This window comes from Notothenia coriiceps, unplaced genomic scaffold (assembly GCF_000735185.1).
Source record: "Notothenia coriiceps isolate Sejong01 unplaced genomic scaffold, NC01 NC01_scaffold00009248, whole genome shotgun sequence".
In the NCBI taxonomy this organism is placed as follows: Eukaryota; Metazoa; Chordata; class Actinopteri; order Perciformes; family Nototheniidae; genus Notothenia; species Notothenia coriiceps.
Genome location: NW_011341949.1, coordinates 648,146 through 662,484, shown reverse-complemented (window position 1 = coordinate 662,484; position 14,339 = coordinate 648,146). Strand labels below are relative to the sequence as shown.

Sequence of the window (14,339 nt, the reverse complement as noted above, 5' to 3'; positions counted from 1 at the left end):
AAGATTTTTTTAAAGCTGCTGTGTGTCTCCGCTCTGAATTGAAGTGCACACATATTTGAGTTATTGCCGCTCTTTATTTGATGTGCACACTGACAGTGTTTGCTTTGCTGTTCATGTGTTTGTTCAGAATCCTCGCAATTGTTTTTTGTTTCCCTTCACTCACATCATTTCCTTCTCTGTGTGATGACACTCCTCACTGTTTTTCTCCCTTTTTAACAGAACAAAAAGGTGTAGTGTACCGTGCTAGCAAAATTGTCAATCTTAATAATATGAAGTGTCAGAAATGTTGTGTATTTGTCTGTACCCAGTGATGCTGAAAGTACACTGAAGTTTTTTGTGGAATTTAGACTATAATAAATAAATTGGCAGACAAACGCGGCAGTAAGCTGCAAACAACTGGCAGACAGGTTGATTTTGTGAGTTTTTCTTTGAATTAATCTTGAAACAAACAATAAAATTAGTCTTTATCCTGGAAGAAGAATTGTGGCAAATTAGGTAACTACTAAACCTCTTTATACACTTCTTATGAACATAGTCGATTGGCAGAATTAATCTTACTAGAAACACAAATCTGAGCTATCCATCATAATAATGTGAACAAGCACTGCCTTGATGCCAGTAATAAACACAGCTCTTACTTTTACTGTGGATTATAATTTTCACAGATAAGCCAAATGACTAAAGAGTCTGCGGGCAGGTCATTAGCTTTTGCTGTAACATAATTTATGTAACTCTGTTTTACTATAGGGTTGGTCTCTTTTATTTCTATCTGCTGCTACGAATGTAATTCTCACCAATTTAAAATTACAGAGGCCTGTCTGTGTTGTGTTTTGTCTGTCTCTGGTTTCCTGTTTTATTTTGAAAAGTGTTCACCCCCTGTCTTGTCTGTTGATTCCAGTCTCTGGCCGTTTCTCAATCGCGAGTACACATGCTGCAGAGCAACTATTTCAAGTACACTACGTCATAGAGTGGCGCAGAATGCTGGGCATTTAACATGCATTTAAACAGTCCTTCGGCGCCACTTAATGATGTAGTATACTTGAAATAGTTGCTCTGCAGCATGTGTACTCGCGATTGAGNATATACATACACATATATACACATACATACATATATACATACACATACACATATATACACATACATACATATACATACACATATATACACATACATACATATATATACACATATACACATACATACATATATATACACATATACACATATATATACACATATACACATACACACATATATACATACACATACACATATATACACATACACATATATACATACACATATACACATACACATATATACATACACATATACACATATACACATATATATATATACACACACATATATATATACATACACATATATACATACACATATATACATACACATATATACATACACATATACACATATATACACATATATACATACACATATACACATATACACATATACATACACATATACACATATACACATATATACATACACATATATATATACACACATATACATACACATATACATACACATATATACACATACATACATATATACATACACATACACATATATACACATACATACATATACATACACATATATACACATACATACATATATATACACATATACACATACATACATATATATACACATATACACATATATATACACATATACACATACATACATATATATACACATACACACATACATACACACACACACATATACACATACACACATATACATACACACATACATACACACATATATACACACATATACACACACACATACATATATACATACACATATATATATATATATACACATATACACATACATACACACACACACATATACACATACATATATATACATACACACATATACACACACACATACATATATACATACACATATATATATATATATACATACATATACATATATACACACACACATATATACACTACAAATGTATGCATTTGTATTTTTTACCTGGCAATAGAATTTAATGTATAAAAATAAAGAAATACAGGACAACGGGAAGTTACCTTCTCATATTTCTCCTTCAGTTTGGCAGCCCTTGCCTCAAAAGGAATCTTGTCTTTGGGAGTCTGTGTGCCCCACAACTCTCCAAGCTTCTTGGCGATGTCACCGATAGTGATACCAGGATGCTCTTCCTTGATTTTGCCACGGTGATCTGAGCAGAACACGAAGAAAGCGGAACTGGGGGAAGGGACAATAATTAATGCCAGAAACCACCACAATGCCGTTTGCACATTCACAACTCTATTGCAAGGAATATTGTTGAACATATTTGTCGGCTCTTCAGTTTTTAAAGCCCTACATTAGGCAGCATGGCGAGGGTTTTAGACTTACGGTGGTCTTTTTGGTGCGTTGGGGTCCTTTTTCTTTTTTCCAGCGCCAGGTGCACCTTTTGGAGGGATGTATGTCTTCATCTCTCGCTCATACCTAACCTTGTCATTCTTAGCCAAATCCTCAAACTTGACCTTCTCCTTGGCTGACATGGTCTATGGAGGGGGAGAAGGGAAAAAAAGTTATACATTTCCCAAAATTGTGATGAAGTTGTCCCCAAATATCAGACATTGATAAAACACAATTCTACCCCGATTCAAAATACTTAGACAACTATATAGTATGTTTTACATTGTCTACTATAATTGAATATACAATATGGGAATTAAAATAATTGAACATTGTACCTTCCATCTCTCAGAGCATTTCTTGGAAAACTCTGCAAAGCCTACGCTGGTTCCAGGGTGCTTCTTTTTGTGCTCTTCGCGGCATGTTGCAACAAAGAAAGCATAGGAGGAGGTCTTTCCTCTGGGCTTATTTGGGTCCTTTCTCGCGGCCGGCATTGCTCTAGAAACGAGGCAAAAATATGAAATTAAAACACAACGAACCCACGTAGTGACAAAGCAACTGGACATGCAGTGACATTAGGTAAGTTTAATACTTACTCTAGTGCAAAATAACTATTAAATTAACTTTTCGGAGTGCTAATATTTCAAGATTCAACGTCGTTCAATTTTGAAAAAACATTTCCATACCACAATGTAAGCAGGCTAGTTCCAGTACTGTTCTAATCGGATTTCTAATGATCTGGGACAAAAAGCCGCGACTCCATTTTGGATCTTCCCGCCTAAACTAATCTGCGCCAAAAAGGTTACTTAAAGTAACCTAATGTATAATTATACATTTCACACGAGGTATGTGCCTTATACATTGTATTTATCATCAGCTTGATTCTTAACCAAATTGCGCACTCAAACTTTAAAATATGGAGCTACGGGACTCTACAGCTAACGCTAGCAGGCTAAGCTACCAAACCAAATGGCGTTTGAACTGCATGTTGCGCACACAGCAAAAGGCTTAACAGGCCTGTGTCTCAAAACCGACCAAGGCCCAAACTCAACAGTTTGGAACTTGGATTAAACACAGTACAAAAACTAACGTGCGACACATTATAGCAATGTAATGATTTAACTACTAATAAGGTTTCGTATGTTAACCTAACATATAAACGATTTAGATGGACTAAAGCCTTTAGGTTGTAAATATGCACAAATAGAATATCTGGTCGTGCGATACATAACACAAATAAGAGCGCCTCAGACATTCGGTAACCACATTACCAAGACAACATGTAAAGACGGCGGGGCCTTACCTGTTCTGAGCAAGACAAGTTGTGAACGACTCGACTGAAGGAGGACAAAAGCTTGGCTGTTTAGTCACTGCCTGCGAGCCAAACTAACTTAACTAGATGTAATTCCACAGCTCCTCCCCGCCATCAGCCGATTGGCCAGATTTCAGCATTTACATTTGAACGTAGGGAAAGAGAAAGACGTGGCACTGTGATTGGTTGGATTATGTGAGGTTGCGACATTACGTTCGTGTGCTTTGATTGCACGCTGATTGGTTGAACTGGGCTTTTAAACACACGGCGCGAAAAGTCCTTTGTTTGCTCCGAGTCAAACTATCACAGTCTGTTTATGTGTTGTCGGGGCTTCATGAGCGTTTAACCGTTTGTTTTCTACAAGAGACAGACAGCCGCAGAAAACAACTTCAGGACGGTTTTTTATTCAGCAAGCTGCATTCAAAAAGGAGTCGACTAAAACTGCCCTGGTTAAGTCAAGTAAAAACAAACTGCTCATTTTAACAGAAAGAAAATGAAGAATAGACTACTCTTTGGAATCCAATTACAAAGGCTATATAAACCTAGATCCAGGTCAAAGTAACAACAAACACTATTACAGTTTCATAAATTGATGCTAATAAAACTACATTACATAGGCTACTGGAAAACAAAATATTTGACATCTGCTATTAATTAGATCTTCATAAGATTGTGTGATGCAATGAAATAAAAGTAAAAATTAAGCCATTTCCATATAAAGAGAAGCCCAATACCAGCCTATGTTTTTCTTTTTAAAGCACCCGATAATAAGTAATTAATAAGCAGTGGAAATGTTCAGTTTACCTTTTGCCCTTACTGCATGGGAATTATTTTACGTAATTCGCCTTACTCCTGCTGGTTATTGTAATAAATAGCTATAGCCTACCATGCTCGATTTGTATTCCCTTTGAAAGTGGATTGCAAACTCACCTTCGAGGGTGGATGAATGGAAGTTTGTGAGAGAATGTATGCCCATGCTGATCTTTTTCTAAGCATTACAAAAAAGTGTTTGTTTGATAACCTGGAAGAACATTCCTATTCTCCACAGCCAGCAGAGAATGAATGCAGGTTGATGCGGAACATGTTTTAATCCTGCTGCAGGACTAAAAAGACCTCTGCTGGCCCGTCTTCAACAGACTGCCACAGAAACTTTAAGTAAAAGGACTTTAAAAACACATTTTTAAATGTTGTAATGACTTTTAAGGAGGCAGACAGAGAACCAAATTTGCATTACTCATCTTTTCATTACATTTCCAATCACGTGGTCCAAATGGAAATCAGAAACTAGTGTCAGGGGAAAGGTTTGGATTGGTCACAGGAACATGATGCTCTTTTAGAAGGGAGCTTGGGCATGTGGGTGCAGATGAATCCAATCAAAAATGAATTGATTGAATATAGCTTTATATTTTGTGTGTGTTTGTGTTCTGATACCATCCGTTGTGGCACAGTATTTATGCTGCTCCTCTTTCTTTGCATGAGATTATCACACCTTTTTCAACCTGCTGGAGCATGTTTGATCATGGCTGGATGTTGGCTTCATTCCGTGTGATTACATGATCTTATGTAACTACTGAGAGTTTTATGCAGCATTTTCTGTTTTCTTTTTTTGTTGTTGCAGGTGATGTAAATGATAAACCCAGTTTGAGTGAATGGGGGGTGATCAGAGCTAAGAACTTTGTCTTAAGGTCACCTCTGCATTTAATGATAATAATAATAATAATAGATTTATTTTGTAAGCGCTTTTACGGGTGCTCAAAGTTGCTTTACAGAGATAGTGAAAAGAAAAGAACAACAAATAAATATAGTACTTATATATTTAGGTGGGTTTTCTTTGGGGAACGGGTGGGGTTGGGTCAGGCAAATGCATATCAAATTAGCACATTAGCTAAATGTTCTTCCTTTTGTTGATGCAATGGTTTGATGATAATTTAATTGTGACAAAGTTAAGCCCTTTCAGTCAATATAACAATTCTAACAAAATAACGGTAGGCAGCACCAAAGTTTGGCCTAATTATGAAGCCATAGAGTTGGATTCCTCTAATTTTTTTAAAAACATAATCAAAAGCAGCAAATGTTTTCCTTTATTTAAAAGAGGCAGGTTGCATAGTGCTTGGTTTCTCTTAATGTCACTCTTTTCATCTTGAAGCTCATTCAGTTTTCTGCTATCCCTGTGTGTGTGTGTGTGTGTGTATGTGTGTGTGTGTGTGTGTGTGTGTGGTGTCATCAAATGCCGTTGGCATGGCGACAGATCATTCACCATCAAGTTAGTTAAAAAGTTTGCAGTTCAAATATTCTGCTGCTTTTCCAAGCCTTTTTACTTTCTTTTCTTCTCTCATCACACATTCAAGCCCCCAGTGTTCATGTATCATTTCAATCTAAATTCTTCACTTTCTTCTTACACATTACATTTCAGCATAGCAGTTTAGCGTCAGCTTTTCAGCATAAAGCATTCCCACTACCAATTTCTTCAGGAATTGCATTCTCTAGTTATTGTTAACAGACAGCTGCTAGGGATGAAAGACCGTTGCTAAGGAGGATCAAGGGACTATGTGCACTTATCGAGATCCTGATCACCCTATCTGTGTTATTTTTTTTCATGAATGACCGCCTTGCTGCACATAATACCTTACATATTCACATTGCTGATGAGTAGTTCAAAATTCATATTGAGTTAATATTTGTTGGCAGCTCCTATAGTTCACCCTGAATTATTGTCACATTGTTGATATTGGGGTATTTTGGTCCAAAAAAAATGGTGGTATTAAATCGAAACATTACTGTGACTGGCTGCCAGCAAAACCATTACAAATATACTTTTTAATTTTCTAAATAATGGTACTATATACCTATACAGGCTGTACAAAACGGACTGAACAAAATGTTGATTCTATTTGGTCCTGGGTTACTTCAGTCAACACCTGAAAGGTAGGAAATACCGAACACGATACCTTAAGATAAGAGGAAACTAAAAAACATAGGGTCTAACTTTTGTGTGTATACCTACATCTCTGCAAGTGCAGCTGATAATTCCTGGTGAGATCAGATCAAACTTTCATGAAATTCCACTTTGATGTTGTATTGTTGAAGAAATTGATTCCAGTTTCTGGTCATTAACATCAGCACCTGTCGTACTCTGTTGTTGTTCTTCATCTGTATAACTGTATCTGTATATATATATATATATATATATATTTATAACTGTATTTCCCCTGTTCTGTGTGTTGTACTTTTTATTGTTTGTTTATTGTATGTTGAATTGTATGGAACAAGCTGTAATAATCTGCACTGAACACGAATTTCACCAGTTTGGCTGTGTGGTCATTAAAGATTCTAATCTAATCTAATCTCCCTCTCCCCACTGATAACTACTCATGTAACGGATGTGGACTTGAATGTAACAGCATGTTCATGACATGGCCTCCCATGTCCTGTCCTGGGTAAGACATTAGTGGCACTGTTGCTCATTAATGCATTGGCAGCTCTTCGGGGCCACATCAGAGAATACAAGCAAATTGAACAATGATTTGTTTCTGCACATGTAAATATGCTTTACATTCAGAGTGTTGATGTAAATGTCTTTGCAGATGTGTACATACACAGTAAATCCTGCAACAGGGAGACCTCCCACCATGTCCACGGGCACTCATACAAATCGGCAATCAGCTGGAGCACCTAAAAGCGTCTAAACATGGAGAGCAGACTCATGGACAGTCTGTTAGTGTTTACATAAAGTATAAACTCCTCTTACTCGGCCTACTAATTCTAACCAGACCACCAGACACAAGCAGGGTCCATTTTGTGTGTGTGTGTGTGTGTGTGTGTGTGTGTGTGTGTGTGTGTGTGTGTGTGTGTGTGTGTGTGTGTGTGTGTGTGTGTGTGTGTGTGTGTGTGTGTGTTTATGAGTATGGGAGGGTTAAGTCTACTCTTTATCCTGTTCTATTTCAAACGGACTGAGCACCACATGTGTGAGATTAACTGTGAAAACCAAAAATGCTCTATTGCAGGGACATTAAACCTCGGTGTCCACATGTGTTCCGCTGAGGGCCACATCCATAACACATTCATATATTATGATACTAACTACAACTGCATAACAATCACTTTGAAAAGTTTAACGCTTCTTCGAGGGGGGATCTTCTCAAAACTCCAGCTGTGCTTGGCATTCTGTCTTATTCATGGGGGTATAATAGGAGGGGAGGGGGGAGGGGCGGTTGTTCACGCGGGCGACATCACTCCGGTTCTTGCGGATCCATAGCGCCTCCACGCGGGCAGAAATGGGCACTTGGTTGGATCGCGCGCGCACAGGGGGAGGGATCAGATCTGGTGGCTGGGGCTGGACCGGGACAGGAGAGCGAACGGAAGGCTCTTCTGCGGGAAGTAAACGCGCATCAAGGGCTTTATTTTCCCCATTTTCAACCTACTGTATCTTGCTTTTCTTTCTCGGTTTTCCCTACGGCTGAGATGAGGAGTTAATCAACAGAGGATCAGACGCTCGCAAAGTTTTCAAGTTGTTGGAAAGAGTTCGGGTAAGCAGCACTTTTACGCACAACAGTGTGCCAATCTCTCACTTTCTCTGCGCCCTATCCTCTTGTCTGCCTCTTTTATGCTGTCTAATAGCATGTCTTAAAAGTTCTCTCTTCTACAGAAATCAAGGATTTTTCTCAATCGGTCAAACTTATTGATTCGTATATCCTTAAACACCTAAAAACGAATCGCCAAAGAAAGAAAATAAAAACCTAAGCATGGCCTGGAACATGGGGTATGTTAGTCGTACTCTTATATTTGCATATTTTTCTTGCATGATATTGACCTGTTCAGTAGTGGTGAAGGCTATAGGGTCTCCCACTCGATCCCTTGGCCTGGGCAGAGGGAGAGGAGTTCGAGCATCTGCAGGAGCGACTCCTCCGCAGCTGTCAGTCCGCCAGAGGGAGCCACAGAAAGCGCGTGGCTGACTTAATAGTGTTAAAGTAATGGCCTTAAATTATTTGTCTGAAAAATGTGTTTTCCTAAGTGCAAATTGCGGGATCTGACATTATTTTTGATATAAATAATATATATCTATTGATAACAATTTTTAGATAAGTAAATGCCAATTGCTCTACTTGTGGGATGGCTTTTATTTGCATTGAAAATTATATTTTCTTTTTATTAGGCCTACTTATATTAGAGCAGTCTTGTTTTGTTCCCCCTTGTGAGGATGCACGTTTCTGTAGTCTTAAGAGTACATTATAATGCAGTGACCATTAGTTGGCAGATGGCCCAGTGGTAGACACTCACTGGTTGTGCTATTTGAGGTTCCACTGTCTTTATTGACATGTTTCTACTAATGTGTTGGGTTAACACTTGATGTGAGAGTTGGGTTGAGTTTAGGCTGGATTATTAATCATGTAGGCTACGGTGTTCACCTCCCAGGGTTCCCTGAAGGCCTCGTACCATGAGTGTGTCAGCTGGTTGCTTTGTATTATTTTTAATTAATGCTTTGATCAGGAATATGCACACCTGAGATAATCAGGGTCATAATGAAGGTCCTGCATGATAACCTGCTTTATGGCCAGTGAACAGGGATTAGCCGTGAGAGCCTCTGGAGTTCAGCAGCCTGAGGCCTTATAAAATATAATGGTTTAAATCATTAATGTTCTCATCAATATTTTTTGCAGAATACATTTTGAGTCAATAAAAATGATATAAAATTGGGTTGGACTGCAATCTTTACCACTCGTGTAATATGCTAAAATACTCCACTAGATGTCGCTGTCCCATTAAATGAATTGCCTCCTACAGGAAGTTAGCAACAAAAACTCGCTACCACCTACCACCTGTAGGCGCTTTCACACCGCAGTACTTTTCCCACAGAGGTTCATGAGAACTTAGTTCATCAGAACTCTTTAGTTCTGATGAACTAAGTACAGATCGCGTTCACGCTGGAATAAATTCCTGGGGAAGGATTAGGCAAATTAAGCCGCTGACGTCACTTCTTCTTCTTCTGCTTTGGGTTTACTGGCAGGCCGCAAACAACTTCACGGCGTATACTGCCACCCAAAACCCCCGGCCGGAAGTCCCCGGTTGTTGGGGACTGGCTTCAGTAGAAGCTGCTGGGACTCCCAGCAGCTTCTACTGAAGCCTTCCGAGTAAATCGCCAGAACGCCGACACCTCCTCATCTCCACTGCTCCCATGTTTTATTTTGTGTTGCCATAAGTTAGTCTCTCTGCGTTTCTGCGCTGGGCTAATGCTAATGCTAATAAAATGGTGGCCTCACAACACTTTTTTTGAGTTTTACGGGGCGTGGTTTGCAATCCGCCCAGCCAATCTGAAATATAGCTCTTTTCTCACAAGAGAGCCGGACGGAAAAGGGGGTAAAAAGGTTCTCATGAACTAATTTTAGTTCCGGCTCTTTTTGGTGTGAACGCGACATTTCGGAACTATATCGGAACTAAAGTGGGAAAAGTACTCCGGTGAGAACGCGGCTTAATACATCGGCAACCATCCAGTTTTCCAGCAATATGACCGTATTTCTGCAGAGGATATCACAGTAATTTACATTTGAACATATTATAGCATTATCGCATTATCCTGCCCCAGGTTCGTTCAGAAATTGAGATAGGTCGTTGTTCTTGGTATACTGTATAAAAAACCCAGACCTTCTGGAACAGTTCTTGTTTGTCTTTGAGAATGTAAGTGGTTTTTTCTAAAGGCAGACCTAAAGAAAGTTTCCTAAACCACTGTGCAATACTGTGAATTCTGTTTCTTATTTTATTTTTCAAAATTATAGTTATTTAGGCTGAGATGTCTGGGAAGGCTTCTTGAAAGAACCCTGGCATCTATGTAAATGAGATAAACAAGCTCTCTCTGTGTTGTATATGTTAAAATATTTAATCACGATTAATCGCATGATGTCCATAGTTAATCGCCAATTAATCGCACATTTTGTATCTGTTCTAAATGTACCTTAGAGGAATATTCAAGCTTTTAATACTCTTATCAACATATGAGTGGACAAATATGCTTTATGCAAATGTTTGTTTATTATCATTGGAACAATGAGTTTAATNAATAACTCAACGACATTCCCGTCATTTTTTTTTTCTTGCTCCCCAGCAATTTATTCTGTACCAGTGGTGGTGGTTTATTTTGGGTTATATTTTTGCGGTGGGTTCTAGGTTTGTGGGAATGTGCACCGATGGAGTGACTCGTGTAGAATATTGTAGAACCAAAATTCGACGAGATAACAATGTACCACAGTAGGGTCGTAAGTAGGCACTGCACTTGCGACCTACCTATGTAAAGTTTTTTATATTAACTTTAATGCGCGGACAAAAGAAAACCGTGACAACTCCGGGCGGACACTGGATTTTTAAACAGTAAACAGTATAGATGTGACAATCATCGTGTGTATATACAAACTGCGTTACTGTGTACTAGTGTCCTTGTGTTAACAGAGACACTGTCTCTGCCACAAGTCTGACCTTCTAACATCTGGTTTGGGATTTAAGAAAAAACATCTCAGAAGCAGCGATTCCGCCAGGGGGCGGTCTTGCCGTCATTAGACGCCCTTATTCAGCTCCGGAAATATTAATAATTCGAGAGAAGATCGAGTTTTTATCGCTTGAAATGACGAAAAGGAAAAAGGACAAGGACATCCCTCTGTTGGAGGGGCAAAGGAGTCTGGTGGGATTATTTTCGGAGTATTGAAGATCGTTTCCCCGACATCGAAGGTGCCTGCTACAGGACAACACGGAACGTGCGCGATTTGGACGCGATGAACGGGGGGGGTTTTAGTGGAGCATGCGCGTGAGCTTCGAGCGCCGGAGCCTCGCAGCGGCGAAACTGAGGCTCTGTGGTAAACTGTGGTAACATGAAGAGCCGTTTGGGAGCCGAAACGGCCGGGGCTTTAAGAGAGCCGAGCCAAATGATCCGGCCCACTAACGTAAAAACACAGTATCTATAAGGGACGGCTCAAGTAAAAATTCAAGACCCCCCCCCCCGCTCTCGGGGTGGACGCCTTCTCAGCCCTGTTCTGGCGGAAACACTGGATTAGACCCTCAAAAATGCAATCGTTTTCAGTTCAAAATAATATTGATAACATTAAAAAAAACATGAAAATGTGCTTCGACTCAGCCGGCGCTCAGGCCGTAGTAGACTCTCCATATAATTCTACACAAATGAGGAGGTACTGCACAATGTAATACTCCTTACAGACTTTTATTATAGTTATTTCCATTCTGTGTTATATCCATATTTAGTGTTGAATTTACAATGTAATTTTACAATCTAGTTTTATTATGTTTGGTATATTTTACTGCTAATGCAGGTTATGCTGACCCTCCTTTTTCTTTTATAAACATAATACACTGGACACACTGTATGCTAAACAAGGCCAACTGGTGTTGTATCTTTATAAACTGAATCACAGTCAAGTCCAATAATTCCCCTGTATCAGGTTTTTCAAGAAAGCTGATTGCATGCAAGAAACTGCAAAAATATCTGAATGTGTGTGTATAAAATATCATCTCTGCACAGCAGTGTTACTCCTTGAAGCTTAAGCCCCCTGTGATGATCCCTGAATGCAGAGATAAGTGTCATGTATAGTATAGAAGGCACTTCTCAAAGTCTCTAATAAGGAGGCTAATGTTGGGACACAGTAGCAGAGCAATTGTTATTACTCAGCAGCCATGTTTGAACATGATAAGAGAAATCGCATAATCCACATTAGCACGTAGGAAAAAGTGAGGGGAGGATGAAGTAAAGCTGCTGATAAAGCTTGTCAAGAAAATCCCTACTTATTCAAGAAGCTAATTTTCAAAAGTGATACATCCATGAAAAAAAGAAATGTAACAGATACTAGTAAGAAACATATGACACTTTAAAAACAATTATGGTTTATGCACTGTACATCTCAAACCAGGATGTTATGCTTTCTTTATGTAGCCTGCAAATGTATATCTTTGCTCCTATCTCTGCAAACCACCAACTGCTGAGGGAATCAGAGCTTCAAACTCCTACGCAAGCCGAAAAGATCTGCAAGCAAGCCTTCATCTGTGTATGAGGGACTTCAGGGGGAGAGAGGGAAGTTACTGCGCTGTTTGAACTTCTGTGCTCCAAGCATTTAGTTGTCTTTACTAATCACAGGCTTTATCATTTGATCATTTGGAGCATCCCTGCTGGAGAAAGCATCTCAGCCATATCGGAAGAGGAAATAACCTTTATTTTCAGCCTCTCCATGCAAAAGGCTGTTGTGATGGCAGCTGGGGGAGACAGATTTGTCATGATGGTTACAGATTATGTTGCATTATTTGCACTGTGGAAGATGTACGCCCTGTGGTCAACCCCTCGGGCCCCGAGGCTACCAGGCAACAAGTCATCTTGGATGCAAACCCCATGGCGGGAGAAACCATGCATTAATAAATCATGTTAAGGGTTTTCAAATAACCGCTTCACTGAAAACGCCACACTAAACCTCATCCAAAATATCAAAGAGATGATTTGGTTTTGCACATTTACCTGAAAAGCAGATAGTTGGCATGTATGCTAATCCTCAGAATGTGTTATTCTCTCACATGTGGCTTATCACTGTCTCAGACATTTCAGGGTGTCACGCTTTTGGAATGAATGCCTTTGAAGAGGCAAAAAGCCAGAATTTATTTCAAGATCAACACACGCACCTCAATGTGAAAAGGCAAAAATGCATGCATGGCTAAGAAGTGTAAAAACTGTTTCAAACGTGGAAAAATGTGCAGAATGAGTGAGAGTATGTTTAAATAATAGCATAACTCATTCATTCAGTCTCTCTAAGAAATAGCACAATGTGATTCTCTCAAAGGTTTAAAGCCAAGTTAAAGGATTACCTATTTGAGATTTCTGCAGAACTTAGTTTGTGGCGCTGCAAGAATTTTTAAATTGCATGCGCAGGGAAATCTTGAAACAATGTGATAATTAGACCGTACTGTGGAAGGCCTTTTACTTTTGGTGCAAAATATAAAATGTACCGGTAATTGAAAATGTTTAGCTTTTTTGTGATTTTGGTGAACTTACTTACCAAATAGAATCATATCTTTACCACATAGTATTTTTGACTTGGAAAGATGTAATTTTATGGAAGCTAAAGATGGCCTTGTCTTAAAGAGGACATCATTTTCAGGTTCAAAATGGTCTTTATTTCTCTTATACTGTGCTGTAACACCTCTTTTCACCCTCTGTCTGAAACCAGAGCCCAGTCTGCTCTGATTTGTTAGCTGGCCGGCTCTGTTGGGATATCCCGCCCCTTAGCCAATCATGTACAATGTGTTGAAGCGCTCGCCAATAGAAACACAAGTGTTACATAGTGGTGACTATGTTAATAGCCGCGTTCACACCGGAGTACTTTTCCCACTTTAGTTCCGATATAGTTCCGAAATGTCGCGTTCACACCAAAAAGAGCCGGAACTCAAATTAGTTAATGAGAACCTTTTTACCCCCTTTTCCGTCCCTCATGCGGCTCTCTTGTGAGAAAAGAGCTATATTTCTGATTGGCTGGGCGGATTGCAAACCACGCCCCGTAAAACTCAAAAAAAGTGTTGTGAAGCCACCATTTTATTATCCTCGCATTAGCATTATTAGCCCAGCGCA

The 14,339-nt window shown here is 39.2% G+C and overlaps 1 protein-coding gene across 1 annotated transcript; it reads right to left on the bottom strand.

Moving 5' to 3' along the window:
* Window positions 1-2,024: 2,024 nt before the first annotated feature.
* LOC104945199 (high mobility group protein B2-like) lies at window positions 2,025-3,835 on the bottom strand. Its single transcript, XM_010770835.1, has 4 exons — window positions 3,728-3,835; window positions 2,763-2,922; window positions 2,419-2,570; window positions 2,025-2,265 (listed from the first exon to the last, which is right to left on the bottom strand). The coding sequence occupies exons 2-4, from the start codon at window positions 2,916-2,918 to the stop codon at window positions 2,031-2,033; spliced, it is 543 nt and encodes a 180-aa protein (XP_010769137.1). The 5' UTR covers window positions 2,919-2,922; window positions 3,728-3,835; the 3' UTR covers window positions 2,025-2,030.
* Between the last annotated feature and the right edge of the window lie 10,504 nt (window positions 3,836-14,339).